This window comes from Neofelis nebulosa, chromosome 8, assembly GCF_028018385.1.
Source record: "Neofelis nebulosa isolate mNeoNeb1 chromosome 8, mNeoNeb1.pri, whole genome shotgun sequence".
In the NCBI taxonomy this organism is placed as follows: Eukaryota; Metazoa; Chordata; class Mammalia; order Carnivora; family Felidae; genus Neofelis; species Neofelis nebulosa.
The window spans coordinates 45,895,527-45,922,273 of record NC_080789.1 but is presented as its reverse complement, the minus strand read 5'-3'; the positions used below and the strand labels follow the sequence as shown (position 1 = coordinate 45,922,273).

At 41.3% G+C, this 26,747-nt stretch overlaps 1 protein-coding gene across 1 annotated transcript in view; it reads left to right on the top strand.

Moving 5' to 3' along the window:
- The window catches only part of TPH2 (tryptophan hydroxylase 2), a 107,420-nt gene that overhangs the window by 40,861 nt on the left and 39,812 nt on the right, over positions 1-26,747 (top strand). The window contains exon 8 of the mRNA XM_058742023.1: positions 24,420-24,546. Coding sequence (XP_058598006.1) covers positions 24,420-24,546 — 127 coding nt within the window. The remainder of the gene's footprint in view (positions 1-24,419; positions 24,547-26,747) is intronic.

Below are 26,747 nucleotides of genomic sequence, written 5' to 3'. Positions count from 1 at the left end.
CCATCTGGGTGTCTTCCTTGGAGAGGTGTCTGTTCATGTCTTTTGCCCATTTCCTCACTGGATTATTTGTTTTTTGGGTGTTGAGTTTGATAAGTTCTTTATGGATTTTGGATACTAACCCTGTATCTGATATGTCATTTGCAAATATCTTCTCCCATTCTGTCAGTTGCCTTTTAGTTTTGCTGATTGCTACCTTCGCTGTGCAGAAGCTTTTTATTTTGATGAGGTCCTAGTAGTTCATTTTTGCTTTTGTTTCCCTTGCCTCTGGAGACGTGTTGAGTAAGAAGTTGCTGCGGCCAAGATCAAAGAGGCTTTTGCCTGCTTTCTCCTCGAGGATTTTGATGGCTTCCTGTCTTACATTGAGGTCTTTCATCCATTTTGAGTTTATTTTTGTGTATGGTGTAAGAAAGTGGTCCAGGTTCATTCTTTTTTTCAACGTTTTTTAATTTATTTTTGGGACAGAGAGAGACAGAGCATGAACGGGGGAGGGGCAGAGAGAGAGGGAGACACAGAATCGGAAACCGGCTCCAGGCTCCGAGCCATCAGCCCAGAGCCTGACGCGGGGCTCGAACTCACGGACCGCGAGATCGTGACCTGGCTGAAGTCGGACGCTTAACCGACTGCGCCACCCAGGCGCCCCGAGGTTCATTCTTCTCCATGTTGCTGTCCAGTTTTCCCAGCACCACTTGCTGAAGAGACTGTCTTTATTCCACTGGATATTCTTTCCTGCTTTGTCAAAGATTAGTTGGCCATACTTTTGTGGGTCCATTTCTGGGTTCTCTGTTCTGTTCCATTGATCTGAATGTCTGTTCTTGTGCCAGTACCATACTGTCTTGATGATTAGAACTTTGTAGTATAGCTTGAAGTCTGGGATTGTGATGCCTCCTGCTTTGGTTTTCTTATTCAAGATTGCTTTGGCTATTTGGGGTCTTTTCTGGTTCCATACAAATTTTAGGATTATTTGTTCTAGCTCTGTGAAGAATGCTGGTGTTACTTTGATAGGTATTGCATTGAATATGTAGATTGCTTTGGGTAGTATCGACATTTTAACAATATTTGTTCTTCCTATCCAGGAGCATGGAATCTTTTTCCATTTTTTGTGTCTTCTTCAATTTCTTTCATAAGCTTCCTATAGGTTTCAGTGTATAGGTTTTTCACCTCTTTGGTCAGATTTATTACTAGGTATTTTATGGTTTTTGGTGCAATTATAAATGGGATCGATTCCTTGATTTCTCTTTCTGTCACTTCATTGTTGGTGTATAGGAATGCAACCGATTTCTGTGCATTGATTTTATATCCTGCAACTTTGCTGAATTCATGAATCAATTCTAGAAGTTTTTTGGTGGAATCTTTAGGGTTTTCCATATACAGTAACATGTCATCTGAGAAGAGTGAAAGTTTGACCTCCTCCTGGCCTATTTGTATGCCTTTTATTTCTTTGTGTTGTCTGATTGCAGAGGCTAAGACTTCCAATACTATGTTGAATAACAGCGGTGAAAGTGGACATCCCTGTCTTGTTCCTGACCATAGGGGGAAAGCTCTCAGTTTTTCCCCATTGAGGATGATATTAGTGTTGGGTTGTTCATATATGGCTTTTATGATCTCTAGGTATGCTCCTTCTATCCCTACTTTCTTGAGGGTTTTTATCAAGAAAGGATGTTGTATTTTGTCAAATGCTTTCTCTGCATCTGTTGAGAGGATCATGTGGTTCTTGTCCTTTCTTTTATTGATGTGATGAATCATGTTAATTGTTTCGCGGATATTGAACCAGCCCTGCATACTGGTTCAATTTATACTGTGGTTCTTGTCCTTTCTTTTATTGATGTGATGAATCATGTTAATTGTTTCGCGGATATTGAACCAGCCCTGCATACTGGTTCAATGGTATGGTTGCATTTATACCTGCAACCAGGTATAAATCCTGCTTGGTCATGGTGAATAATTTTTTTTAATGTATTGTTGGAGCCAGTTGGTTAATATCTTGTTGAGGATTTTTGCATCCATGTTCATCAGGGAAATTGGTCTATAGTTCTCCTTTTTAGTGGGGTGTCCGTCTGGTTTTGGAATCGAGGTAATGCTGGCTTCATAGAATGAGTTTGGAAGTTTTCCTTCCATTTCTATTTTTTGGAACAGCTTCAAGAGAATGGTGTTAACTCTTCCTTAAATGTTTGGTAGAACTCACCTGGAAAGCCATTTGGCCCTGGACTCTTGTTTTTTAGGAGATATTTGATTACTAATTAGATTTCCTTACTGGTTATGGGTGGTTCAAGTTTTCTGTTTCTTCCTGTTTCAGTTTTGGTAGTGTATATGTTTCTAGGAATTTGTCCATTTCTTCCAGATTACCCATTTTTTGGCATATAGTTGCTCATAATATTCTCTTATTATTGTTTTTGTTTCTGTTGTGTTGATTGTGATCTCTCCTCTTTCATTTTTTATTTTATTTATTTGGGTCCTTTCCTTTTTATTTTTGATCAAACTGGCTACAGATTTATCAATTTTGTTAATTCTTTTAAAGAACCAGCTTCTGGTTTCATTGATCTGTTCTACTGTTTTTTGTTTTTTTTTTTTGGTTTCGATAGCATTAATTTCTGCTCTACTCTTTATTATTTCCTGTCTTCTGCTGTTTTTAGGTTTTATTTGCTGTTCTTTTGCCAGCTCCTTAAGGCATAAGGTCAGGTTGTGTATCTGAGGTCTTTCTTCCTTCTTTAGGAAGGCCTGGATTGCTATATACTTTCCTTTTATGACCGCCTTTGCTGCATCCCAGAGGTTTTGGGTTGTGGTGTTTCATTTTCATTGACTTCCATATACTTTTTAATTTCCTCTTTAACTGCTTGGTTAGCCCATTCATTCTTTAGTAGGATGTTCTTCAGTCTCCAAGTATTTGTTACCCTTCCAAATTTTTTCTTGTGGTTGATTTTGAGTTTCATAGCGTTGTGGTCTGAAAATATGCATGGTATGATCTCGATCTTTTTGTACTTACTTAGGGCTGATTTGTGTGCCAGTATATGGTCTGTTCTGGAGAACGTTCCATGTGCACTGGAGAAGAATGTATATTCTGCTGCTTAAGGATGAAATGTTCTGAATATATCTGTTAAGGCCATCTGATCCAGTGTGTCATTCAAAGCCATTGTTTCCTTGTTGATTTTTTGATTAGATGATCTGTCCATTGCTATGAGTGGGGTGTTGAAGTCTCCTACTATTGTGGTATTAATATTAATGAGTTTCTTTATGTTTGTGATTAATTGATTTATATATTTAGGTGCTCTCACATTTGGTGCATAGATGTTTACAATTGTTAGGTCTTCTTGGTGGATAGACCCGTTGATTATGATATAATGCCCTTCTGTATCTCTTGATACAGTCTTTATTTTAAAGTCTAGATTGTCTGATATAAGTATGGCTACTCTGGCTTTCTTTTGTTGACCATTAGCATGATAGATGGTTCTCCATCCCCTTATTTTCAATCTGAAGGTGTCTTTAGGTCTCAAGTGGGTCTCTTGTAAACAGCATGTAGATGGGTCTTGTTTTCTTATCCATTCTGTTACCCTATGTCTTTTGATTGGAGCATTGAGTCCATTGACGTTTACAGTGAGTACTGAAAGATATGAATTTATTGCCATTATGATGCTTGTAGAGTTGGAGTTTCTGATGGTGTTCTCTGGTCCTTTCTAATCTTTTGTTGCTTTTGGTATATATATATATTTTCATCTTTTCTCCTCTCAGAGAGTCCCCCTTAAAATTTCTTGCGGGGCTGGTTTAATGGTTACAAACTCCTTTAATTTTTGTTTGGGAATCTTTTTATCTCTCCTTTATTTTGAATGACAGCCTTGCTGGATAAGGAATTCTTGGTTGCATATTTTTCTGATTCAGCACACTGAATATATCCCGCCATTTCTTTCTGGCCTGCCAAGTTTCTGTGGATAGGTCTGCTGCAAACCTATCTGTCTTCCCTTCTGGGTTAAGGACTGTTTTTCCCTTGCTGCTTTCATGATTCTCTCCTTGCTGAGTATTTTGTGGATTTGACTATGATATGCCTTGTTGATGGTTGGTTTTTGTTGAATCTAATGGGGGTCCTCTGTGCTTCATGGATTTTGATGTCTGTGTCTTTCCCCAGGTTAGGAAAGTTTTCTGCTATGTGATTTGCTCACATAACCCTTCTACCCCTATTTCTCTCTCTTCCTCTTCTGGGACCCCTATGATTCTGATGTTGTTCCTTTTTAATGAGTCACTGATTTCTCTAATTCTTAAATTGTGCTCTTTTGCCTTAATCTCCCTCTTGTGGTCCTTCATTATTCTCCATAAGATTGTCCTCTATATCACTGATTCTTTGTTCTACCTTGTCCATCTTTGCAGCCGCAGCATCCATCCGTGATTGCAGCTCAGTTATAGCATTTTTAATTTCATTCTGGCTATTTTTTACTTCTTTTATCTCTGCAGAAAGGGATTCTAATCTATTTCCCACTCCAGCTAATATTCTTATTATTGTGATTCTAAATTCTGGTTCAGACATCTTGCTTGTATCTGTGTTGGTTAAATCCCTGGCTGTCGTTTCTTCGTGCTCTTTCTTTTGAGGTGAATTCCTTCATTTTGTCATTTTGAAGGGAGAAAAGGAATTAGTGAGATAGAAAATTTGAAATTAAAAAGTTGAAATTTAAAAAATATTAAAATTAAAAATTAAAAACATACACACACACACAAATTGAATAGATGATGCTAGATCCTAGCTGTGTTTTGGTCTGGGTGTTGAAAGTGGTTTGACAAATTAGAGAAAAAGAAAAGGGGGGGGAGAAAAAAAAGGAAATCATTTGAGAATTTGAAAAAATGAATACACTGAAGTAGACTAAAATGAGATGATGAGGGTAAAATAGAATTTAAGAAAATATACACAAAAGTAAAGAATATAGTAGAAAAAAATTAAAAAAATATTTTTAATAAAAATTAAAAATAAATATGAATTTTTTTCATTTTCTGTATTTAAGAAAAAAGAAACAAAAAACATAAATGAGATTAAAAAAAGAAGAGAAAAAAGAAATCGTTTGAAAATTTCAAAGAGTGAACACACTGTAGTAGACTAAAATAAAATGATGGAAGTAAAATAGAATTTGAAAAAATTTACATAAAAGCAAAAAATATAGTAAGTAAAATTAAAAATTAAATTAAAAATTAAATATTTTTAATAGAAATTGAAAGTAAAAACAAAGTTTTTCTCTTTCTGCATTCAAGAAAAAGAAAAGAAATGAAAAAGAAAAAAAAGAGAAAAAAAGGAAATTGTTTGAAAATTTGAAAAGGTGAGTACACTGAAGTAGACTAAAATAAAATGATGGAAGTAAAGTAGAATTTGAAAAAAAATTACACAAAAGTAAAATATATAGTAATAAAAATTAAAGAAAGATATTTTTAATAAAAATTGAAAATAAAAATGAATTTTTTCTCTTTCTGTATTCAAGAAAAAGAAAAGAATTGTAAAAGAGAAAAAGAAAAATGAAAATTGAGCCTGCTAGCAGATTAAAGTAGGACTGAAACTGCTTCATTTTCCCCTAGAAGCAGTCTATGTAGCTCTTTATACTCCATAAATTAAGCTGGCGGTGAGTCTTGTGTTCTTGAAGAGTGAAGTTGGCCCAGTTGGGCGGGGCTCAGTGTAACAGCTCCGCTCTCCACTAGATGGTGCTGCTAGCCTACTGGGGTGGATTGTTGCAGAGCTCGTAGGTGCGCATGCACATGCGTGGGAGTGATAAAAATGGCGGCGCCCGGCTACCCAGTCTGTTCTCCCCATCAGCAATCGCGCACCATCCTCTGTCTTCAGCTCTCGTCCACTCCCTGCTTTTTTACTCTCCGTGACCAGGCCCCAAGCAGTACCTCTCTCCCAAGTTTTGTCTCAGATGCGGCTGTTTATCCTGGCCCCTTACTTCCGAAGGACTGCGGCTTTGACCCCTTCCGCCCCTCTGCGGGAGGGTCTCACTGAGCATTGCTGAATGAGCAATGGCCGAATGTCGGCTGCACCCAGGAATGCCCGCTGGACCCTGCTGCTGCCGGTGCCCCAAGACTGCGGCCAGGTGCCAGCCCACCTCAGAAAAAGTTCGCGAGATAGTGTTGCAGCAGCTTTTCAGGGATTATGGAAAATCACAACACACATCTGGCACCAGGCTTCACCCTTAATGACCTTGTTCTAGCAACAGCAAATGTGGCTGTTCTCTGGGGTCTGCTGGGACCAGGTGGCTTCAACAGTCTCTACCAAATGTCCTTCTAGCAGTGGAACTGCTTTTCCCCTTGTGGCCCGAGAACCTCCCGGACTCCACTCTGTTCCTGAGGATTCGCCCTTCCCACCAGAGCACCGCCAGGTATTGAGCTGCAGAGTTGCAGCCTTTGCGCTCCCCTTGTTTACAGTCTTGATGGAATTTAAACCCTCTCCTTTCTCCCTTTTTAGTTTAGGCCCTGCGGCTGTTTCCAATTTTCCACTTTCTCTCCAGCTGCTTTTGGGGAGGGGTGCTTTTCCCTTATTCTCCCCCCTCCCCAGTCATCGTCCTCTCTCCGACCACAAAAGCACCTCCCTTCCTGTGCCTCTCGCTCCCCAAGTTCACTTCTCTGTGCCGCGTACCTGCTGAATTCTGTGGTTCAGGTTGTGCAGATTGTTGAGTTAATCCTCCAGTCAGTTTTCTAGGTGTGCAGAATGGTTTAGCGTTGGTCTTACTGTATTTCATGGATGCGAAACACAAAAAGCTTCCATGCTGTTCTGCCATCTTGGCTCCTACTGGCACGGTTTCTTAAACTTACTGAATTTTCCACTGCCTTCAAGGAACACACAAATCTCATCTCTGGGAAACATTCTCTTGCCATCCCCGTGCACAATCATTTTTTCCTCAGCAAATGTTATTTGCTTTCCTTATCATCCACTTATTACATGTATTTAACCATGCTAGGTTTTAACCTTTTAATTTGGGTCTTACATCTTTACTGAAATTGTAAACTACTTGAATATTTCTTTCTATTCTTTAAAAAAAAAAACACTTATTGGGAGATTACTATGTGCTTAGATTGTCTAGGAACAATGTCCCTGTCTAAAGACAATGTCCCTGTTCTCTTGGATGAATGAGTGGAGGTAGAGGACAATGGTCAGCATACAAACACCTAGGTAATATGATATTGGGTGTAAGTGCTGTGATGTGCTGAAAGTGCTTTAAAGACAAATAAAACAGGGTGAGAAGATGAATAGTAGTGGATGTTGCTCTTTTGGGTTGAGTCATCAGGAAAGCCTCTTGGGAAGTGACATTCAAACAGAGACCTGAATGCAAATATCTCCTTTTTTTTTTTTTTAAAGTTTATTTATTAGGAATTTTCTTCTTAACATTTATTTATTTTTGAGAGAGAAAGAAAGAGAGAGAGAGAGAGCATGCAGGAGGAGCAGAGAGAGAGGGAGACAGGCATTGAAGCGGGCTTGCTATGAGCATAGACTCCTATGTGGGGTTTGAACTCATAAACTGAGATTATGACCTGAGCTGAAGTCAAGAATCTGCAGTTTAACCGTCTGAGCCACCCAGGCACTCCTAGGTTTGTTTATTTATTTTGAGAGAGAGAGAGCTCATGAGCATGAGTGTGTACGGTGGGGGAGGGGCAGAGAGAGGGAGAGACAGAAACCCAGGCAGGCTCTGTGGGGAGCCTCCTGATGTGGGGCTCAAACCCGTAAACTGTGAGATCATGACCTGAGCGGAGATCAAGAGTCGGACACTCAACTGACTGAGCCACCAGTAGCCCCCTCCTTTTTTTCTTTCCAAATATTTCCTGGTAGAATATTCCAGGTAGAGAGAAAAGAGCAAGAGCCAAAGAGCCCAAGACTGGGAGTTGTCACTGGGTCTCTGCCCCCTTGGGCTCCGTTTGAATAAGCACCAACCCCTAATCTTACTCTCATTTGTTACCCATTGTTCTTCAGGACACTGGGGTTATCACTTTGCTTATGATGCTGTTTTACTAGAATAATATTGTGATTAATGGGCTGCCATTGATCTTCACTGTGGAGCAGAGAGTCCTTGAAGGTTGAAGCAGTTGACTAGCTGGTGGTGGTGGTGGACGTAGGCAGGGATTTGGGCTGAGCCTCTGAAGTTCCCCTCCTCCTCTTCAGCAGGCAGGCGGCTCACTGACCACGTAGGTCCCAGCAGGGTCACTACATTGCTTTTTAAGCTCCTTTCAGCTTCCCTGAAAGTGTTTTCAGGGTAAACAAAGGTTACTACTTATAGGACTCAAGACATTTGGAAAAGAAATGCTTCTTATAGTGGAGTGAGTACTCAAAGGAGCATTGTCAGAGTTAGAAAGGCAATCTCTAAATCTAGCCCAGAGGGTTTACAAATGGCCCTGTTTACAAATAGCAGGCACTTTGTTAGTTCCTTTTGAATAACTGGCCCTCGTGAGACCTGTGATAGCGTGCCAATAGGTATGCAGAGAGAGAGGGCAAAGAAATGAGATTTTAGCCACAGAGATCTATAAAATTTTGGGATAATGTGTTACATTTTTACCAAAGTACTTTCAGCCAATTCATTCGGCAAACATTTATGTGCAATGCTAGCAGGGAGGTGCAGTGGATTCAAAGATGAATAAAATATAGCAGCTGTTTCTTAAAGCAGCTCACATTCTGGCAGGGGAGATAGAAACATAAATAATTATGCAAGTGTGGTTAGGGCTATAATGAGGGTGTGTATAAAGCAGTCCTGAAAGGCTTTTCAGAGAGGGTATAAACTGAGTGAGGGTCTAGAAGGGTGGATAAGAATTTATGTTTTTGTACAAGGCAGGGTGGGGAGGGAGGGGAAAGCTTTCAAGTCAAGCGGACAGAAGTGCAAAGTTGTGGAAGCTCCCAAGAGGCATAAGTGAGCAAGGCTTGTTACAGCAGAGTGGCCAGAGCATAGGGTATGTATTAGGGATGGATTTTTTTTGTTTTTCAGTTTGCAGTGTAAATGATCATTTGTCAAACTTGGACAATTCTGTAGGCAACAGGGAGTTATCCAAGGTTCTTGAGCATGATCAGATAATTGTATTTGAGAAAGATGATGGGGACTGGGGGATGGGGAGGTGTAAAGAATGAACAAGTTGGAAAACCAGCAGGAGCTCACATTCCAGTGAAGGAATATAGTTTATAAGTTCTTGACCTAGAAAATGTCAGTGGGATAGGACAAGAGGTCACCTATTTGAAAAGTATCATCGCAATGGAATTAACAATATTTGGTGACCATGAGGGTGAGGAGAAGGTTCTCAAGATAATACTAAGGTTTTTAGACTGGGAAGCTGAATGGATAGTTTTTTTCTAAAAATGGCTGAGAATATTAGAGTAGGATCAGGCTTGGAAGGAAAGGGCAAGGAAGGGGCAAGGAAGGAGGGAGAGAGGAGGAGAATTTGGGATTGGGGCATGTTGTCTTTGAGGTGCCCAGGGGTGGACATCCTGGAGAAGCCCCTGGTAGTTGGAAGTAAGTGTTGGGAGTTCAGAAGTGAATTTAAAGCTCCCACTATAGATGTGAGTGTTTTCTTCTTCTATGGCTCCCATGACCATACAGACAAGAGGATGCTTAAGTCAGAGGATAGAAACCTGGGACTTGCTAACTTGGGTGTTTTACAGAATCTTTTTTTGGGGGGAGTGGGTTTTCTATCATTCATTGTTTTTTAAATTATTATTTTATGAGTACATAATACATGTACATAATTCAGAATTCAAAGCACACTGTGCACTTAATAAAAGGGGGCGGTGGTGACACCACCTGAGTGGTTCGGTCAGTTAGGCATCCACTCTTGATTTGGGCTCAGGTCATGATCTTATAGTTCCTGAGTTCAAGCCCTATATGGGCTCTGTGCTGACAGCGTGGAAACTGCTTGGGATTCTCTCTTTCCCTCTCACTCTGCCCCTCCCCTGCTCATGCTCACTGTTTCTCTCTCAAAATAAATAAATAAACTTAAAAAAAGCACACTGTAAACAGTGACTTCCTTTCCCTCCTTTGCTCCCTTGACACTCCCTTCACCTCCCCAGGAGACCACTGGTGCCAGTTTCCACTGCACCCTTCCAGAAGTAAACTGTGCAGACACAATTCTCTGTAAAGATCCCTTTAATTTGTATTGCAAAGTCCCAAGTCCCTTCACAGCTGCAGCCTTGAATGGATGGGGCACCACACGGGGAGTGCCGGTTCCTGCCCAAGCACTTTTCCAGGCATTGTCTTTGTAATGAAATCCCATTTCCTCAATTGAAAACCAACAGAGGGCAGATTCTCCAATTTGTGAAGTTCAACTTGGCCCCTGTGTTTGGTGCCTGTACTCAGTTTCCAAATAACCGCCTTCAATTGCCGAAATGTTGTAGTGGAGGCAGCGCTAATGAGACAAAGGTGAGCCCTGAAGACGCAGGTAGAAATGAGAGTGAAAGCTGCAAAAAGACATTATCTGAAAAAAGGATTTTATTTTCCTTTTCAGTCTGGGTAGAATGCATTTTGATATCCTAGCTCTCAACAAATATTGGGTTTTAAACATGTCTTTGGTCTTTTTCAGCATTTTACATTCTAAAGGCTCTGTGTTCTCTAAACTTGGCCAGATAGTGAGGCTTTAATTTAAAAAGTGATGGCAGATTGGATTGGTTCCTTGGGGAGAGTTTTCTGGCCTGGAGGACAGCGGTGAACGTTCTGGAGAATCAGTGACTCCTGGTTTTCTTGGTTGGGAGGACTGACTTGCTTTTCCCTATGTTTCTACCTATATTGAAAGGTTACTGGTTTTGCTAGAAGTGGAGAGATCTCCTTCTTCCCCTTATCCAGCACTCGGGGCACGGATTCTGCACATCACCATTGTGTGGCTACATGCTTTGATCGGCTATGATCACACGCCACTTTGTCACTGATTGAGTATTGAAGTTTATAAATGATTTCCTTTAAATAAATCAATTGGGTCAAATTCAAGGTTATTCCAACAGCAGCATCCTTCTCACTCAGTGGAAGGAGAGGGAAAGATGCAGAGATCCAGGGTGCATGGGTATGTGAGCATCACCCAGCATGTGAATTGTGGCACAGTCATTTGAGAAGGCCCACCATCTCCAGGTCTCCTCTCTGCCTCTCGGGAAATCCACTGTGGCTGTGTCATAGTGCACCCTCTGGCCACCTCATCTTTTAGAACAGGGTTTCTCATCCTCAGCACTGTTGACAATTCTTCGTTGTGGAGGGCTGTCTTGTGCCTTGCACGATGTTTAGTAGCATTCCTGGCCTCTATCCACTAGATGTCAAGAGCACCCTTCCACTGAGGCCAGAGGTGACAACCACACATGTCTGCAGATACTGCCAGTTGTCCCCTGAGGGGGGCAACATTGCCACCAGTGAGAACCACTGTTCTGGAAGAAATCTGACAGGTCATGATGACATTGTTGCTCTGTCTGCCAGTTATTGCTCTCTTTTCTTTGAGAAGCAGTCTGTAGACTTTGTTTCCTTTCTGAAACATAAATGCTGTATAGCATTCCCTTGTTTAACCTCTGTTGTTCTGTGTTGTGTGTAGAGAGAAAAGTCTGATCTCATTAAACTATAACTTCTGCTTCTCTTTCTGCCTCCTCCAAAACCCTATGCTCCGGTCACACTGCACTTCTCACCATACCTGTGATCCTGCTGGTTCATGCCCCTGCCCCTTTGCACAGGTGGTTCATTCTACCTGCAGTGGCTCTGGTAAAATCCTTTTAATTCTCTAGATGAAAGCTCAGTCACAACCTTCTCTGTGAAGTTTCTTCTCGTCGGAGCTGGATGATCCTGTAACACTTTGTGTCACTTCGATTTTAGCACTGACAACACTGAGTGGTAATTAATTGTGCACGTGTCAGTCTCCTTCATAAGATTGCAATGAACTCAAAGCCGGTTGGCACAGGCAGTGTGGAAGCAAGGAGGTCAGACTGAGGGAGCAGCGGATCCCCAAACCTGGCATATAAGGTGAAAACTGAGTCCTGTGTGGGCTGAAGCCATGGACAGTACTGCTATCAGGAGGTGCCAGGTTCGAGATACACTCAGAGTCCCAGATCCAGTCAGAGATGCGTGGAGTGAGGGAGCACAGGGGAGTGAATGCTGCAGATTTATTTGAAGCCCTGGGCATGCACGGTGTGTTGGTGAGGCCTCTGTCGGAAAGGCTGCAGCCCTGTATTGGGGGGGGTGTCCTCCCCTCTTCCCAGTGGCTTTACTCTGATTTCAGGGACATGTCTGGACACCCTTTGACGAATTTTTACACATTCACTGTCTTCAGGCAAAATCCTGAACCTTTACTGGTGCAATTATAGGCAGCAACTGAAGCTGTGAGGATAGGTCACTTGGCTCTCTTCAGTCACACCCAGTAAGGGGCAACCTATCCTGCTCATCTATTTTGTGTTTGGGATAAGGATCGTTTCAGAATAAAAAAGTGGTTATTCACTGTGAAGCTGGAGAAGAAGGGCAAAAGGAAATGTGCAAGTTGTCCCCACCTCCCCCTTATTACAATGAGGGAAAAAGAGCAAGAGAGGGAAGGAGGGAAAGAAACAGAGAGAGGAAAAGAGGGAAACAGTCTGCACTTTACATGGTGCTAAAAAGGTATATATTTCTGCCTTTGTGTAACTAACCCTAAATATTGTCCCACTTAAAAGGCAGGAAAGCTCATTGTCCTAACTTTAAAAATAATGTCATTCCAGGGTGCCTGGATGGCTCGGATCATGATCTCTCCGTTCGTGGGTTCGAGCCCTGCATTGGGCTCTGTGCTGATAACTTGGAGTCTGGAACCTGCTTCAGATTCTGTGTCTCCCTCTCTCTCTGCCCCTCGTCCATTCATGCTCTGTCTCTCTCTCTCTCTTTCTCAAAAAAAAAAAAAAAAAAACATTAAAAAAAATAATGTCATCCTGTGACATGTTCTAAGTTATATTTGAACTAATATTTAAAATATTACATTAAGAAGAAGTTCTAGGAGATTGGCAACTCCTGCCAAGCACTAGTGCAGTTCCCCAAGGGACTGCCACGTAGGGGGATGTGTCATTCATGTCTGACATGAATGACATGTCTCTCCTCCCCCAGGGAGAAGAGTGGATCAGGGAGGCGTCAGCATCTCTGGGTTTGTCTCTAGAAGCTTCTTGCTGGAGTGGCTGTGATTCAGTTGAGGAGTCTCAGGCATACTGGGAGGAGAAGCAAATTGTAGGCAGGGACCTTTCCCTCACTCCCTGGTTTGGTCTCTGACATCAGGCTTCTGGTTCTTACGAGGTGCTTTGGATTTTCAGATGCAGTATGTATTCCACTCTCCCTAGCTCTGCTTTAGTTCCTTTGATTTCTCCTCCCTGGGCATGTCCTTCCAGGGGATCTGCGGTCTCTTGCTCATAGTTTCTACAGACTCCTTGAATGTGTTTTGTGCAAGGTGGTTGTTGAACATCTGCTAACCGAATTTGCATGTGCACATGTACTTGTGTATATGATTTTCAATTACATCTGGAGTCCTGATGCCCAGTGGTATTTTAGAAATGCAGAGCTCTATTTTTTTAAATTTATTTATTTTGAGAGAGTGAGTGGGCATGTGTGCATGAGTGGGGAGGGGCAGAGAGAGAGAGGGAGAGAGAGAATCCCAAATAGACTCTTCACTGTCAGCATGGAGCCTGATGTGGGGCTCCATCGTGAACCATCAGATCATGACCTGAGTAGAAGTCAAGAGTTGGACGTTTAACTGACTGAACCACCCAGGCACCCCAGAGCTCTTTTTTTTTTTAAATTTTTATTTTTTAACATTTATTTATTTTTGAGACAGAGAGAGACAGAGCATGAACAGGGGAGGGGCAGAGAGAGAGGGAGACACAGAATCTGAAACAGGCTCCAGGTTCTGAGTTGTCAGCACAGAGCCCGACGCGGGGCTCGAACTCACGGACCGTGAGATCATGACCTGAGCCGAAGTCGGATGCTTAACCAACCAAGCCACCCAGGCGCCCCAGAGAGCTCTTTTTTTTAATTTTTAATTTTTAATTTTAGCAAGAGCATGAGTGGAGGAGAGGGGTAGATGGGGGGGGGGGAGAGAGAGAGAGAGAGAGAGAGAGAGAGAGAGAGATTGAGAGATTGATTCTTTAAAAAAAAAATTTTTAACGTTTATTTATTTTTGAGACAGAGAGAGACAGAGCATGAACAGGGGAGGGTCAGAGAGAGGGAGACACAGAATCTGAAACAGGCTCCAGGCTCTGAGCTGTCAGCACAGAGCCCGACGTGGGGCTCGACCTCACGGACTGAGAGATCATGACCTGAGCCGAAGTTGGCCGCCCAACCAACTGAGCCACCCAGGCGCCCCAAGAGATTGATTCTTAAGCAGGGCATGGAGCCCGATGCAAGGCTTGATCTTACTGCCCTGGGATCATGACCTGAGCTGAATCAAGAGTCAGAAGGTCAACCAACGGAGCCACCCAGGCTCCTCAGAAATGCAGAGCTCTTTAATAAGAAATATAGTTCGGGATGCCTGGGGCTTAAGCATCCGACTTCAGCTCAGGTCATGATCTTGAGGTTCGTGAGTTCCAGCCCAGTGTCGGGCTCTGTGCTGACAGTTCAGAGCCTGGAGCCTGCTTTGGATTCTTTGTTTCCCTCTCTCTCTGTCCCTTCTCTGCTCGTGCTGTCTCTCTCAAAAATAAATAAATATTAAAAAAAATATATATAGCTCAAGAAAACCATATTCTCCTGGGGCCAAATTTCATGCTTTCCTTCAGAAGCTGTGTGGATTGACTGAAATCTCAGAAGTGAAGAAGGATGGGGCAAGAAAACCCTATTTTCTAAGGCTACGTGCACACACACACACACTCACTCATTCACTCACTCCTGTATAGTCTGGTCTAGTTCTCCTCAACATAGGCCAAACCCACCCCGATCTAGATTTCTGAACAGAGGTGGCCGAGGCCTCATGGTACTGTACTGGATGCCCTTTGAAACTTAAAACATTGCCAGGGCAGTGTTGAAATACACATCCATAGCACATGCCCTCTACCCCTTGTCTGTTTCTCAGGGAGGAGCAACCAGGAATTTTAAATATAAATGTACATTCTCTGACATCAATTTTTTGAGGTCAAGCCAGTACAATATCTGTCTTTCCAGAAGAACTATTACCAAAGTAATAATGCAATTTTGTATCAGAAATGCCTTTTAAAAATGTTTTAGTGAAAACATTTAAAATATTCATTCTATTTTATTTTCAGATGTTGGGCTTAACATACTAGCAACAAAAATATACTTGGCACAGCATAGTATAAGCTTATTCAGTGAGGGAGTTCCTGACTCAGAGCTGCGCTGGGATGATTGATTATTTGGCACGTACTGATGTGGGTGTATCTTCTTCTGCTCTCTCCTGGTAGGCCACTTTTCAAATCACAGGGCGAACTTCCACCATTAGGAAATAATTCATGACACCACTGACAAATATTGCGATGTCTATTGCTATAATACAACTAAATGCATTCGCATTGAGGAAATTCTCTCTTGTCACAGTTGAACATTTTAGGGGCAATTAATGTTATCTTTAAATATAACTGTTTTAAAGTTTTAAAAAGGCTTTGCAGTCAGGTGATTTTTCTTATAATTACTGCTGTGTTTCAATTTTATAAGAAAAATAAAAGTGAATTATTTCTGACAGTATTTTTCATCTGTTTCTAAGTAAAGTGAATGAGTTTTATGCTTAGCCTTTGCTTATTAGAACAACAGAACCCTCTCTAAAACTGGCAGAAGATGCCATTTATTTTCTTTCCTTGTGGCTCAGACATTAATCCTCATTTGTTAAGTGATAGCATCAGTAGGTAAAGACGTAGGTTTTCACATTTATAAGAAAGGTTGGCTGCTCCTCTCCTGATCTAACAGATGCCTCTCACTAGGTCTGTAATGAGAGGAAAATAGGATCTTTCCCTTCTCAGTTTTCCCTCCTTGCTGCCATCTGAGAGATTCTGGGCATGTGAACTTGTCTGACTTAAGCCCTGACTGTTGTGGGTGTTTTTTAATATCGGGACTTGCTGAAGGCGAGTCCGGGCAAGGTCTTACCGCAGAGCTGGGAAGATAAGCCAGAACTTTATAGAGTTTAACCTTCATTCCTATGAACTCTCTTTAGCTTAAACCTGCTCTTTCCCATAGGAGCCTGGAGCGCAGAGCCAAGCTTCCTGCCTAGCCAACTGGCTTTCTCCACGGTGCTATTATCATTGTTGCTGTTCAGGATTACACAGAAGCATTCTGTGTTCTCAGGAAATGGCACGTTCTCAGAAAGCCAATCCCATCTGGCCTCCTTTTCTTGCATTTGAACCCAGAGCTCGTTCTCAGAAAGCCAATCCCATCTGGCCTCCTTTTCTTGCATTTGAACCCAGAGCTCGCACCCTCAGCAAAGCAGCCATCTTCGCTTCAGGACAAGTTTGGTTTGGGGTATTCCCAGGGCTAGTTAAGACATTAGAGGCCCCAAGACCTGAAAATATTGTCATTGTCTGTCTGTAGTAACAGGTAATTTCAACAACAACATCTGTAGTAGCAGAAGCAATAATATTTTTTGCTATTAACAAGTATATATTTATTGACTATTATGTACGAGGCACGATTTTAAGTATTGTATGTGGATGAACTCATTTAATGCAACAACCTTCTGAGTTGTTACTGTTATTATTCTGAGTTTCCAAATGAGGAAACTGAGGCACAGAAAGGTTAGGTAACTTGCTCAAGGTCACATAGCTGGTAAGTGGGTAGTCAGGATTTGAACTCAAGTAGACTTACAGCGTCAGCTTCTGTGAGATCAGCCAGTATTCTACGTTAAACAGTACCATTAAACAGGGAAACTCAAAACTTCTGCGTATGACATTGAATAGCTTCTTTCTTGGTTTTCTAATCACCAATTTTATAGGACGTAGTTGAGAGTAACAATCTTACTTTAATTTGGTGCCAGAACCTTAACTGCTGTATGTGCCTTTTGGATGATCTGGAGCTATGCAGGTCCTTTCTAGTCTTTGGTCGGTTGGGCTACCAGTTTTTGTTAGAATCCCACCCTCTCCTTTGGTCTTCACAGGGCCAGAGCCTGCCCTATTTATCAGGAGGAGACGTTTCCTCTTTCACCAGGAAGGGGGAGGGGAAGGGGACAGTGCTTCACTAAGGTGTGGAAATGCAGCTAGAAGGCTGCTGTGTTTGTCTCCTCAGGTGGAAGGACCTAGGGGCTGTAGCACCTGAAATCCTGGCCCCACTATCAGCTCTCCACATGACTGTAGGCAGCCACTTAACCTCTCTGTGTGAGGGATAATGAAATAATGCTTTGATCTTTGCAGAGAAGAAAAGCTTTATATAAATAGGTCCACTCTTTCTTGGTACCTCTTAAATTCCTGGGGAGGCTGACAGGTCTCCTAAAATTCCAGCTTAGTTACAAGGCCACGTATGTTCCTTAAGCCTGGACTCCCAAGTTTTCAATCATAAAATTGGGTCTAGTTTTGTGAGGTGCCTAAAAGCAAAAATACCCCTAAGACTTTTTATAGAGCCTTTTGTCTCAAGTGCCCCAAGCACTCTAACAATAGATATTCCATGAAAAATAAAAAGTCCTATACATTATTTAAAGCCTGTGCATTTTGAAACCAAACTGTACCTGAGTGTCTGCTGGAGCTCTGTTTCTGTTCTTGTAGGCTGTTATCCGTAGTGACTTGGGGTAAAGCCTTCAAATATATATAAATATATATTAGTGGATTCAAAGCAGGATTCTTTCCTACCCACCTCCAAGGTTTGCCTAACGCCACACCTGAGCCACAGTTCATGTTCCCTCAGTGCCATGTAGTCAAGGAGAAACTCATTTATGCACCTTCAGGTGTGGAAGACTGAGATGGCCTGGGAGAATTTTTTTTTAGGAATATTTGCATTTTTAAATTGCAAGTTCAGAAGAAGAAATTCAAAGTGATTGAAATTATTAGGCAGGGAAGACGTAACCACTGGTCATACCTCTTCACTGCTGTGCAGAGAGTTACATCTATTGACCTGTACAGAAGCCACCACCAAAGAGAAGGAAAAAGGGATCTACATTTCCCACACATGTTCTATTGGGTGGACATGATTCCACTCATTTTTATGAGGGAGGCAGGGCTGTCATCATTTTACAGATGGCAAATCCAAAGTTCAAAGAAGTCAGGTCGTTTCCCTGTGGCTCTACAACTAGGAAATAGCAAAACCAAGACCTAGTTCAATGTCCTTATGCTACCCTGGAAATTAGGAAAACTGTACTTGTGAGCCGCTTGGATTTACCTCTTTATGGAGCCGGAGAGCCCCATCATCACCACTCTGTTCAGTTGAGTTGAAATAGCACTTATCAAGTATCTATTATGTGCCAGGTGACCCAAGACGAACATGGCATGGCATCTGTCTTGGAGAGGATTACCAGATCTTGTTTAAGTGATAAAATATCTTCTGAAAGGGCAAACTTGCTGAGGTACAGTAGATGTAGGTGTAAGTATAATTTAATGTAATATGATTAATGATACATAACTTGTTGGGAAATAATGTTTTCAGTGGGTTATCTTAATCCTTGTTCAAGAACTCCATGAGATAGGGACCCATATAATCTCCATTCTAAAAGATGAGCAAACAGTCCATCTGTGCTGTCCAATGTGGTAGAGACATGGCTATTTAAATTTATTAATTAAAATTAAATAACTATAAATTTAGTTCCTCAGTAGTGCTAGCCACATTTCAAGTAGCTACCATACTGGACAATGCAGATAAAGAATATTTCCAGCACTGCAGAAAGTCCTATTGCACAGAACTGCTCTAAGTCATTTGCCTATGCAGGAATGTGGGAAATGGACTTGGGTCTGACTTCAGAGTATATACTTTCAACCATTATGTTATACTGTGTCCTTAATATTTAGTGAAATTTGGGGAGGGGGCAGAGAAAGAATTCAAAATTCCTTATTTTTTCAAAGAATAAGAAATATCTGAGATGATGGGGGAACTAAAGACATATCAATAGTTTCCCTTGCAACCCTTTTATGGTACGTGTGAGAGCTGCAAACTGTGTCTCTCACTGGATCAGGAAAGTTAGTACTTGCTATTTGCCCTTTTATGGAACCATAAGGTGGCTTTCTAAGAGTTATTCTAGGATTATGTCTTATTTACTTTTAAGCCTCATTTCCGAGCATAGTACTTGGTACATAACAGGCGTACAATAAATGCTTCTTGAACAAAATTTCAAAAAAGATAACTATAATATCTTCTGTCGGTCTCAAAAGAATTGTAGTGAAGAAGAGTAACATTGGTGGCCTTTCTGATGATTCCTAGGGGGAAAAAAGTAAAGATTTCCTCTAGAGCAATATCCAAGTGCTCAGCTTCACAGAAAGAGGGCCACGTATCTATTTATCTATACTGCAATAGGGGTAGAAGAGGGAGTGATCATAAGGGCTGCCTAAAATTTTATCTGGGCCAGATTTTACAGTATTCTATTTTAAATCTAAACCAAAGGAATTCCGTATTTGGCTCCAAGGAGATCACTGAAGGAAAATTGCCTCGATACCAAATGAAGTCCTGTTATCATCTCCTCGGTGCAGTAAAAACAAACCAAGTCACCCCCTTTTCGATGTGTCCCGGGGTGTTATCCCAGATTACTTGCACTCACCCACCAAATGTTGTGTGAAAGCTGAAAAAGATACCCAATTTTGCCTCCCAGCTCATCCTCCCGCACCATTTCACCAGTGCAAACTCCTCACCCTGCCCACTCATCTTGCTTTCCTTCCCATCATGATTTAGCTAAAGCGTTGGCTTCTGTGTCATTTAGAACAAACAAAAACTATAGAAATATGGTTTAAAAGACAGATGCACTGATTTGGGATGGGGAGCAAATGTTGGACGCTGGCTCACGGCGTCCTAAAGGCTTTAATTTACAGCAGAAATAAAAAGGAGTTGTTCAACACGTAGCGTGAGGAGTCAGCTTTGAAAACTGATAAGAGGAGAAAAATGCCAGACTCATTTTGAATGTGAACTTAACAACCAGGACCCTTATTTCCCCGTAGCAAGATGATCGCAACTTTCTTAGAATGATTTAAGAATTCCCCTGAGGCACTTTGCCCAGGCCCCTTTGTGGGCCCATTTCAGCAGGCTTTAGAATCCTCCTAACAGGGCTTATCAGAGAAGATTCCAATTTAGAGCAGCAAAAGTTTAGAGTCTGATATCAGCTCTAGCTTTTCTTTTTCCTTTTTTTTTTTTTTTCAAAAGGAGACATGATGTTTTACAGTGTTAACAGTTTTGAAAGGTCCTACATTTCCAGTGAACAGAGCGCTTTTGTGAAAAGCCTTCTGAAAAGCATTATTCAGGCGAAAATGCATCAAAGGGATGTGAGTTAAAAAGAGAAAAGTTTGCCGATGTAGAGATTGGAGGCAGCATGTGCTGACAGGTGCAATTATAGCCAAATAATTGAATCTTTTTAGAGAGATCTGTTGTGATAAGGCAATAGTTGTGGACTCACCTTGGAACCCTGTTCATAATTAGATACTCAGGGGTCCGGCTGTGGACGATACAACCAATGGAGGGATCGTGAACTATGTTATATGCAGGACAGAATCACTGTTGTACTTTGTAAAATAGGGCGAAATGGCATGATTTCAGCTCAACGGAACCTAATTAATGCAATGGTTGGAGACAAAGCTCAGCCTTTTCCCTCAGACTCCCAATAGTCTGGAACATTTTTCAGCCTCTAAAAATCATAGTCAATCCAAGCTTCTAGATCCTTTGGTGTCAAAGAAACTAAAAAAAATGTCAATTTTTCAAAGCTAAGTAATTGCTTTTATTAGTAACATTAAAAATCTCTTTGTTGTTTGCTTGAAGAGTTTCTGGACACTTCTGTTACCTTTGTCTACACTGCACATCTAAGCCAAAGACTGGGATAGGGAATGATCTGGTGTTAATTTCTGAGAATGTTGCACCAAAGTCATGAAAGACAATAAGCTTGTTTCTGGTCTTGAAATATGGGTGTGCAGAGCCTTGGCTCAATGAGAAGTGGACTTGCTATCCATATTGTCCATGCTGCATGCACACTTGCTCAGGAATCTGAGCTGCAGGTCTTTCTCAGGGTCTCTGTGTGGACACAGAGCTGAGAAGAAGACACAGACTACTGAGATACAACACAAATCATTTCTACTTTATCACAGGGCAGAGGGCATCCCTCACGCTCCATTAGTAATTCTGTTAGACATCTTGCTTCAGGCTTTCCTTTTAAGGAAATAGTGTATTCTGCCATATTGTATGATTTCTTTCTGTCAGATTTATTTCTTTTATCCTCTTCTCCATATAGTTGGATTACCTTGTCATTGCAATGCGATTAAAGGTTCTTAAGGTGGCTGAGAATTATAGGTTTCTGATAATGACACCTTAACTTAAAATCTAGGCGTTAGTTCCTTTTTTATTATAGGGAATTGACTCCTTAATGTCTTTGGATCTTAGTGTTTTCCTTCTTTTTTCCTTTGTAGTTGCCAACTTTTCACTTTTGCTTCTATCTTCATGTTTTTGAATTCCATTAGTACCTAGGTAGATAGAAGACTGTCCTCTGCAGCAGCCTTCTTGCAGTACCTGTCCCATAGTAAGCATTCAATATGCATTGGGTACAATAATCACTATTTTAGTTTCTGCTTACCTTGTTTGTTTATGTCACCTTCAGTACTTCCCCACAGTTTGACATCTGGTCTAGTTTTGGAATTATTATTGTCATCTTTTCTGCCTGGATAGGGAGGGGTGCTTTAGTATTTACATTATAGGCTACAATGGAATTACTCAGATTTATCCATGGTGGGCCACTCAATCCTAATTCCAACACCAGTGCAGACTGCATGGCCTTTTATTAATTTTTTTTAATGCTTATTTTTGAGAGAGAGAGAGAGAGAAAGAGAGAGAAATAGAGTGCAAGCTAGGGAGGGGCAGAAAGAGAGGGAGACACAGAATCCAAAACAGGCTCCAGGCTCTGAGCTGTCAGCACAGAGCCAGAAGTGGGGCACGAACCCACAGACCACGAGATCATGACCTGAGCCGAAGTCAGATGCCCAACCAACTGAACCATCCAGGTGCCCCTGCATGGCCTTTTAAAAAACTGATCACAGGAGCACGTCTATAGGGTCCACTCCCAGCATAGAACTTTTAGACCTTTAACTGAATCAAATGCACGTGAAGAAGTGATTAGCTACCTAGTGAACTATCTTTCACCACCTTTCATTATTCTTCAGTATTATGATGTCATTTCAGTAGAATTAAATTTGAGCAGCTCAAGATTACATAATCACATTGAGTGTTAGTTTCATGTCCTTGCTGCTTGAAGCCTGCTAGTAGAGCTCCAGAGCATCATCTGTTCTGACAGCGGGTCTCCACCTTGGCTGTGCCTTCTTAGCACCTTCAGTGCCTTTAGAATAATGCAGATACTCTGGTCTATCCCAGAGAGTCTGACTGAATTGGTTTTAGGTAGGACTCAGTCATGGATATTCTTAAAAATTCTCCTCAAGGAATGGAGGGCCACTGGGTGGCAGGAAAAGAGATTCACAACATACTGACTACATTTGCACTTGTGCTAACCAACTTGGTTAAGCTCTCTCCCAACCATGTAAGCTGTGCCCCCTCACCCATCCCTTCTCGTTTACTCCACATCTTCCAGTTAAAACAACAGAGCAGAAAGAGGACAGCTGTTTAAGTTGGAGGAATTTGATTTCAAATCTTGTCTGTCTTTTATTGAGATTGTGACCTTGGAAAGATAGTTAAATTTACATGAATTTTAGTTTCCCCATTTATCAAATGGGAATAATAAGTCTTCTTTGTAAGTATAGATAAATTAATATGATACAAGAGCATTTAGTACAGTACCCAACACATAATAGGAGCTCAGAATATGTTAGCTTTCTTTTCTCCCTTCTCTTTTTAATTTCTTTATAGGTCAAATGAAGGGCTCAGATAATATTTGAATTCTCCTTATTCCCTAGAATCCAATGAGTCTGATTCTCTGCCTTAAATAATATGAGTGGAGAGTAACTGCCATGTATTCTTTTCCACAAATCCAGTTCTGTGTAAAAAGAAAGCTATCGGCACACAGCTGACAGGGAATAAATTGGGAATTTCTTTTAGTATCCCATCTACACATTCTCCTTTGGCTACCCTTTCAACCTGATGTATCTGTGAAGTGGCTAGCCAAGGCTGGGGATGTGGTTTGAGTTGTGGGAACAAGATTTTTTGACTGAGTAATGCCATCTGTTTTATATGGGCATCAGTCTTGTACCCTTGACCACCATTCACTTGCTTCAACCATGTAACCACCCAATGTACTTTATACTTATGATAATAGTGGTAGCACCTGGCATTTATATTTTAGCACCTATTGAAAGTGATACACTTCAGAGGAGGCCAGGTGAAGTCAGGAAACATCTTTCAAAGACTACCTGGCTAATTACTTTTCGTCAAGAAAATAAAGTATTGCAGCTTCTCGATCCATTCCCAGAGAGTCATAGGAGAATTCATTCTAATATAGCTTGGTATCAGGGAACAGTGTGTGATTCGTGGCAATGACTCAGGAAGGCATCTGCCTTGCTTCACTGTGACACATACTTGCCTTTGCCTGATCATTTGGCTCCAAATGGAAGCTCAGGCAAATGAGAACAGACCTAAGCTTCTATTATTACCTAGTTCGGGCTGCCCAAAGCAGAGGACTGGGAAGGTTTTCCAACGTGCAGGCTCAAGGGAGTTGCCTGTGTTATAGGCAGATAAGTTGTTTATGGGAAAAGTCACTTTGATGATGACAATATAATCCCTCTGCTGTTTTCTGCTGTCCGCAAAGTGTAACATGGCAGGCAGTGCAACTTAAGTGTTAAAAGCAACAGTTTAGAAATCACCACAAGCTGGATTAAAATTTTGGCTTTATCCTTACAGCAAACTTTGTCTGTGAAGGGCCAGCTAGTAAATATTTTAGGCTTCATGGGCCATCTGGTCTCAGTCACAACTACTCAACTCTGCCGTTCTAGTCTAAAGGAGCCACAGACAATACATAAATGAATGGGCATGGCTGTGTTCCAATTAAACTTTATTACGAAAACAGGGAGTGGGCTAGATTGGCCTGCGACTATAGGTTGCCCATCCCTACTCTATAGGCTTTTGCACTAAGAAGTTACTTTAATTCTCTAACTTTCCCTTGAGGGTTAAAAGAGACAGTATTTGTCATAAAACACTTCCCATGTGGTTGGCATATGGCAAGCACTTGAAAATAGTAGTTGCTATCAACTTATTAAAAATATCGTATATCACACAATTTAAGATGCCATGAATTGTGAGGTGTGGCTGGATTTCAGAGATGTTAAAAGGTGATAAAAAGTCTTAGAACTGATGAAATTTGGTAACGGTAATTGATCATAGTAACAAGGTTCTATTTAGGATTTTAAGTCTTGTTCTACCAGTGACAGTTTGGACTTCCTGTATAACATATTTTTATGATGTTTTTCTTGTCAGAGACACATGTCATGAACTCCTGGGACATGTTCCACTACTCGCGGATCCTAAGTTTGCTCAGTTTTCACAAGAAATAGGCCTGGCATCTCTGGGAGCATCAGATGAAGATGTTCAGAAACTAGCCACCGTGAGTTCATTTTCAATGAAAAAAACTATTCTATTTATATCCATTTGTAAGGTAAACAAAGCTTTAGAGTCATTCATGATGATTACAAGGCAAATATTATGGAGAAGGCATGGTGACTTCAGTGATTACTGCGTTGTGTTCCTTTGAAGTACAATGTGTTCTTAGCTCATCAACCATTAAGATGTTTATATTTTATCCTTCTTGTTCAAGGAGTGGCTAGAGAGTAAATATTTTAGGCTCGCAGCTCATAAGGTCTCTGTCACAACTACTCAGTTAAGTCACTGTGATGCAAAAGTAGCCAGAGGCAGTATGTAAATGAATGAATGGTGGCTATGTTCCAATAAAACTTTATTTATAAAAGCTGGCAGTGGGCCACGTTTGGCTTGTGTGCTGAAAATCGTTGACTTCTGTTCTAGTTCAATGTTTCTTTTCCTAGAAACATTAGGAATACTAAAAGTTATGCATTTATGAAAAAGTAGGGTTGTACTTGAGGTTATCACTGATTAGTGAATATGGGTGTGGTCAGACACAATTTGAGACAGCCATGAGAAGCTTAGGCTAAACAATTATTATAAGTACAAAACCAGAGAAAGATTTAATAGTTACTATGTTCTCAACAAGGTTTTTTTCTCAAAACAAGCAATATGAGAGGAAAAATGTCATGTTGGTGGCTTCCTTTAAGATGCAAATCTAGCAAGCATATCTACCTTACCTTAACCCCATTTCGAAGAGACCAGGGTAAGAAAGAACAACTTTAGCACACTCACTTACACAGGGGCCAGCCATTTGCCTAAATGAACAAAGCTATCAGAGGAATTAAAAATGGAAGCTTAAGTTGTGTGTATTTGCTATAGATACACATTGATGTCACATCAGGCATGTAGGGATATTCTTCACTCCTACCAGGAAATACATGCTCTAGATTTCTTTTCTTTTCAAAAAAGTTTTTTGTTTTGAGAGAGAGAGAGAGTGAGAGTGAGAGAGAGAGAGAGAGAGAGAGAAGCACGTGTGTGTGAGCAAGCACAGGAGGAACAGAGGGAGAAACAATCTTACATTTTTTTTTAACCTGTATTTATTTTTGAGAGAGAGACACACACAGAGTGGGAGTAGGGGAGGAACAGAGAGAGAGGGAAACACAGAATCCAAAGCAGGCTTCAGGCTCTGAGCTGTCAGCACAGAGTCCAACGCAGAGCCCACAAATTGTGAGATCATGACCTGAGCCTAAGTTGGACACTTAACCTACTGAGCCACCCAGGCACCCCACGAGAGAATCTTAAGCAGGCTCCACACTGAGCACGGAGCCCGACGCCAGGCTGTTACTCATGACTGTGAGATCATGACCTGAGCTGAAATCAAGAATTGGACGTTTAACTGACCGAGCCATCCAGGCGCCCCTCCTACATTTCTTAAGACAACTGGCCCTTTCAGTTCATCTTTTGTGTCCTAGTTTTCATAGAGATATAAGAAATGAGAAATGTTTTTCTAATATAAGAGAAGCAGCAGTGCAAAAGCCATGCTGTTAGTGTCAATGTAGAGATGAATAATTAGTGGGGTCAATGGGGGCTTCAGTAAACCCATTAGAGCCTACTGCCGAAGGCAGGTCCTCAGTTTTCACTGGCAGCTGCCAGACAGGAGTGCAGGCTTTGTGTTGCCAGTTCTCCAAATTTTTGAGAGAGACTGGAAATCTAGATTTCTAAATGAATTTAAATGATTTTAAGATTTTGGCTCATAAAAAACATTGTGAGCTGAGGAAAATATATTTGTAGACAGAATCAGGATCTTAACTTCCAATTTGCAACCTCTGCCCTAGGGAATGTATCTCATATATATTGGCTATCTATTACTGCATAACAAATAACTCCAAAACTTAGTGGCTTGAAACAGCGAACATTTGTCATCTCATAGTTGGTGTTTGGGAATTCAGGAGCATCTTAGCCGAGTGGTTCTGGCTCAAGGACGCTCCTGTGGTTGCTGTCAAGATGTGGGCTGGGGCTGCAGTTATGTGAAGATTTGGGAATCTTCTGCCAAGAGAGTTCACTCATGTGGCTATTGGCAAGTCACTTTCTCTAGAGCAAGTAATGGGGGAGGGGGAGGAGGAGAAAGAGATCGATGTAGGGAGGAAGTTGTAATGACTTCTCTGACTTGATCACATGTTGCTCATGTCAGCCATATTATGTTCGTTAGAAGGGACTCACTCCAGC